General features: G+C 38.2%; 1 protein-coding gene across 1 annotated transcript; it reads left to right on the top strand.

The window, feature by feature from the left end:
- Positions 1-1,789: 1,789 nt before the first annotated feature.
- LOC149221540 (uncharacterized) lies at positions 1,790-5,666 on the top strand. The gene is made up of 3 exons (XM_089387406.1): positions 1,790-2,036; positions 2,250-2,615; positions 2,766-5,666. Exon 3 carries the CDS (start codon positions 2,781-2,783, stop codon positions 5,664-5,666), a length of 2,886 nt encoding a protein of 961 aa, XP_089243532.1. The 5' UTR covers positions 1,790-2,036; positions 2,250-2,615; positions 2,766-2,780.
- The last annotated feature ends 221 nt before the right edge of the window (positions 5,667-5,887 follow it).

Below are 5,887 nucleotides of genomic sequence, written 5' to 3'. Positions count from 1 at the left end.
TTCAACCCCAATTCTTTAGTGGGTATCCCCTGATATATCATGAGCCAAAAAAAAAATCTCAACATGAAGAAAACCATATAGGACAACATTGTAGCAAATCACTTCACACATTTATTTAATGTATTTGACAAATTACAAGATAATTTAATCTCTCCTTAATAAATAAATAGATGATAAAGCATTGGTAAAAACTATGGGACTTGTGATGGTTTACCATATTTGCATAACAATCTCTTCACATAGGGCTTAGAGTATACATACTAAACTTAACTCTTAAAGCTTTAAAGTGCAGTTTCATCTAAGCACAACAAATCAAAGCCCCTTAGCATACCTTTCAAAATCTTCTAAGTTTTAGATTACACTTTTCATCAATCTTTCCATTTAAAAATAACCTTTTCTTTTAACCATAATCATTTTAATGAAAATTGATCTTGAATTCTAAATTTTAAATTACTCATGAATCTTCTCATTTAAGAATCATTTTTTTTAATCATTTTGATGAAAATTTGATCATTCATTCAAATTGAATAGCAAACTAAATTAATAAAAAATAATCCAAACATTTTCAAAATAAAATAGTGCAGTACTCTTGATAAAGAAATAGATGATAAAGCATTGGTAAAAACTATGGGACTTGTGATGGTTTACCATACTTGCATAACAATCTCTTCACATAGGGCTTAGAGTACACATACTAAGCTTAACTCTTAAAGCTCTTACATTGCAGTTTCAACTAAGCACAACAAACCAAAGCCCCTAGCATAATTTACAAAGTCTTCTAAGTTTTAGATTACACCTCTCATCAATCTTCCCATTTAAAAATCATTTTTTCTTATAATCATCATCTAAATTTTAGATTACTCATCCATCTTCTCATTTAAAAATCACTTTTTTTTTTCAATCATTTTAATGCAATTGTGATCATTCAAATTGAATAACAAACTAAATTAATAAAAAAAATCCAAAAATTCTAATCATTTTCAAAACAAATAAAATAGTGCACTACTGATGATATATGACCTCCCATCCAACTTGACCTACCTCTTGATTAGGAAAGACTAGGAGGAGAGAACTAGTAGAGAAGAGTTAGAATCAAAGTCAAAGAAAATTGACACAACATTAATGAAATGAGGCAAGGGAACCACCTTGAGATTATTTTCACCATCTGCTGTTTGAGCTAGAGATTATGTTCACCATCTGATGTTTGAGCTAGAGACAACACAATGGCACCTCGTGCAAAGAGAGGGCAACCCACGCACCATTACAAGACAAGGAAGAAGAGTAATGAGGGTATGGTTCCAATGATATAAAACATAAAAATATCAGGCACACCTTCCTAAAACTAGACAATATTGAAAAGTAATTTTACCAACAACATTGAAAATGAAGCAACGTTGACATTAAACCGCCTTTTCTCCAAGTTTGTGTAAATGCAACTCCAACTTGATTATACAAATTCCAACAACCAGCTCAAGCAGTTTCATCGGACGTGCTTGTGTATATACAAAGAAAACTGGACTAATTTACGGGCATAGGATTTTTGAGAGAAAATAACTAGCAACCTGCAAGCTCACTAACCTCAAGTTTGCATGTCGTTGTGGATATGAAGTTGTTTCCTCCTGTAAGTTCAGACAATCCTTGTTCGCTGCCTGCTTGCCATTCAAATCCGATCATTAAGTTATGATGAACATGGATTTATTTGCAAGGAAACATTCAGATTTAACAATAGAAATTCTCAGAACATACACCCAAATTGGGTCCATTTGCAGTACTGTAATGGTATGTTAGCTTTTTCGTCTGGCTGTGGGGTTCCTGATTTATTGCAATGATTGTCTTTCTTATTGTCAGTCAATCGGCCGATGGCTTCCCCACGTGGTAGCTTGGCAGATTATGCATTGGATTACTTCCTGTCTTCTTCTGTACTAATAATTTCAGAACTCTGAATTGATGGTTGGAGCTTTATATTGCAGAGCAAGGCAGACATTTCTACTAGCAAAATGATCAGTGGGCAACTAGACTCTGGTTCTATAAGGACTGTAAGTGCTAAATACATCGTTGCCAATCTTTTGTTCTTTTTTATTCAATTTTATAAAGATTGGTTGAGATCTGGTGCGAGTGAATGCATGCAGAGTGATCTGTTCAGTGAAACAACGTACAAAACACGGGAATGTATCTGCTGATCTCGTTTGATTGCATATTCAGTCCTTTCATTATGAATGATGTCAATGTTCTTTGTTTTCCATTTGCAGGTATAACTTTTGGATCCAGTTCAACCCACAATAGAGGTTCATAGAGTTTTATAAGGCAAAAACCCAGTACAATGGAGCAGATCTCAAGACTTCATGTTGTGAAATATTCATCATATTTTATGAAGTAACTTTTCTAAAATGTTTTGTTGCATAAGCAAAATCCTGATGGGTGTAAAGAAAATATTCACAATATCAAAAGCTCAGGTAAAACCAGATATTATGTTATCTTCGCAGAGATAGCTTCTGTAAAATCTTTCAGTCAGAATCTTAGCTATTTGAGCAGAGCTTGGGACAAAGAACTCACCTACTGTGGCTAGACTTTGATCAACTCTGATTGAAGCATTCACCAGAGCCATTTACACAAAGGTATGTTCCCAATTTCAGTAGATCATTATCTTATCTGTAGAGAGATTGTCTAAAATTTCAGTATATCAGTGCTAGATCTATAATATTAGGAGTTTCTGATACTACCAGGTTGGTAGCCATAATCATACATTTATGAATATCGTATGATAGGTTAATATAGAAGAAATGGGGGCTTCTTCCATCCTTTTCCCCTGCTGCTTTGTGTTGATATTGTTTAGCCCAATAGTTTATGGCGAAAATTTAAGGAATGGAGCACTTCCAAAGTTGGGAGAAATGCAGAGACTTGAATCTTTTTCCGGCAGGAAATTTGGTTACATCCATAGTTTCAGCACAAGAGAAAAGTTGGTTACAGTACTGGAATCCAGAAATATGGAAGAGAGGGGTGTACTAGTCCAAAGGAGGTTGCTGGCAGAGGATACAACTATGGATGAAGGTCTGCTGTTACAAAAACCCGAAACAAAGAAGGCTGAAGATAAGACAGAACACCGAAAGAAACTACAAATCCAAGCCGTTTCATCAAAAGGATCAGGAGAAAATGGTCAAAATTCTACAAAGCCAGAGGATGGAAGTGTAAAAGAAATTCCAGTCAAGGAGACGATCCATCCTGAACACAGTGCCATAGGAGGGAAGGGCAACAATGCTGAGAGATCTGAGACGACGGTAGAAAAATTAAAGGATGCTGAGAAGCTTAATAATGTTCAGCAATCATTGAAGAATAGGACAGAGAAGAGTACCAATAATGGAAGTGAGAATACAACAAAGGATGAAAGTCCACTGTTGCTGAAAATAGGAATAAAGAAAGGTGAAGATGAGACAGAACTAGGAAAGAAAGTACAAATCCAAGCTGCTTCATCAAAGAGAACAGAAGAAATTAGTCAAACTTCTAAAAAGCCAAAGGAAGGAAGTGTAAAAGAAATTCCAGTTATGGAGACAATTCAAGCCTATCGCATTACCTTGGGAGGGAAGGACAAGGATTCTAAGATATCTGAGGCGAAGAAAGAAAAAATAAGGGATGGCGTGAAGGTTATTAGTGTTCAAAACCCATTGGAAAACATTACCTTGGGAGGGAAGGACAAGGATGCTGAGATATTTGAAGCGAAGAAAGAAAAAATAAGGGATGGCGTGAAGCTTAATAGTGTTCAAAAGCCATTGGAAAACAGAACAGAACAGAATAATAATAATGGAAGTGTGAATGCATCGAAGGATGAAAGTCCCCTGTTACAGAAAACAGAAACAAAGAACACTGAAGATCAGACAGAACAAAGCAAGCAATCACAAATCCGAGCTGCTTCATCAAACGTAACAGAAGAAATTAGTCAGAATCCTATAAAGGCAGAGGATGGAATTGAAAAAGAAATTACAGTCACGGAAAACATCCATACGGATCACAGTACGTCGGGAGGGAAGGACAGCAATGCTGAGAGATCCGAGGCCAAGAAAGAATTGCAGGGTGCTGAGAAGGTTTATAGTGTGCAAAAACCATCGAATAACGGAACGGAGCATAACACCAATAACGGCGGAGAAAATATTAGAGGTGGACCAGCAGAGGACACACAGAAGATAACTGAAGCCGAAACTCTCCCAAATGCAACAGAAGCCCAAACACAAAAACTTCAAAACATGAGAAATTCTGCAGAGACCGGACAGGAGATTTCTGAAAGAAATGAAGCTCAAATACATCCGAATTCAGCAGAAAGCCAAGGCATTGGATCAGGAAAGGCTGCAAATGCCACAGGCACGGAACTGCAGAAAATGGAAAGCGAGGAAGCGAGAAGCCTGACAGATTCTGCAAATCTTCAGAAACAAAAAACTATAGATGAGATGCAGAAAGAACAAGGAACTGAAGCTGAAGGCATCGCGAATTCCTCTGTCAATAAAACAGATCAGATGAAAATTACAGAGATCAAAAGTTTGGCGAATTCCTCACAACCCGAAATGCCAGGAAAGACAGAAACCCTAACAGGATTCAAATATAATGAAAGGCACAACATTGAAAGCACAGCGAACGACAGCTCCTCGATTTCTACAGACGCAGAAAATGAGCAAAAGGAAAGCTCTGAAGCAGAAGCCCTCTCCAATTCTACAGAAAGCGATATACAGCAAGCAGAAACACTAGATTCTACAGAGAAAGCTGAAAGCGCAGAATCCGAAACCTTTGAACAGCCAGAATTAAAGCAAGCCGAAAGCTTAGAAGATTCTAGAGACACGATGGCCAGCACGGAATTCCAAGGTTCCACGAATTCTACAGCCACAGAAATGCCATGGAAAGCTCAAAACTCAACGAACAACAAAGACGTGGAGATCCAAGTCCCCGAAGACGAATACAATGACTTAATTCAAGAATTCACGGATCTGCCATCAAAATTTCATGACACGGCAGAGAAAGTCGCGGATCAGCTGATGCCAGGGATCCAGAAGCTCTCCAACAGATCAAAAATCTATTTGGGCATTGCCAACGAAGAAATCGCCCATGGATTCCGCCCGCTGGTAGGACAGCACTATGCCCCCTTCGTAGCATCGGGGATCTCCTGCATTTTCCTCATGCTTCCCGTCCTGGTGGCCATTGTCGTGTTCGAGCAAATCAGGGCTTTCTTTCCACTGCAGAAGGTCATATTGCTGGCCAACATATACCTGGCCAATTACTTCGCGGCGCTTGTGTTGACATCGTTCATCGTACGAATGGAACCCATGGAGTTTTTCTTCAAGAATTCTTTGTCGGGATACATATACATGCAGCTGCTTCAGGGCTTGGGGTTTCTTCTTTATCTATCCATGCAATGCTTCAATGTGGTGGCTATCTGTTCCAGGCGAACAATCCTGTTGGCCAAACTGGCTTCTGCTGTCCAGCTATTTGTGGCGGTCTGTATCAGTTTGCACTATTATGTGACTGTTTTCAACAGTGCCATGGCGCAGAAACCGCCCAGAACTTGTTGGAGGGTTCATGGCGTTTATAGTCTGCTATTTGGTATACTCTGTTTGCTCTCCAGGATAAGAGATGGGAAAAAGGAGTATGTACAGGTAGCAGACTACAGCACTGACAAGAAAAACTGAACACACTAGTGAATTGGATTCCTTCTAGTTCAATTCCTGTGTGAGGCATCATGCCAAAATTAGACCATTTACTGCAATCTCAAATGGTATTTTGCTTCAGTCCAATCGCATTTTCTACCGTGTCAATTTTTTTGAGTATGAAGCTTCGACTTTTATAAATATTGAACTCTTCGGGCTTGAGCGAATTTAAATAAGTGGGCGCATTATGTTTTTTATAAATT

The sequence above is a fragment of the Pinus tabuliformis genome, chromosome Q, assembly GCF_031772625.1.
Source record: "Pinus tabuliformis cultivar Carrire ecotype Pingquan chromosome Q, CPIR1, whole genome shotgun sequence".
Classification (NCBI taxonomy): domain Eukaryota; kingdom Viridiplantae; phylum Streptophyta; class Pinopsida; order Pinales; family Pinaceae; genus Pinus; species Pinus tabuliformis.
The sequence above is the reverse complement of the archived record's forward strand: the minus strand, read 5'-3'. Positions and strand labels throughout refer to the sequence as shown.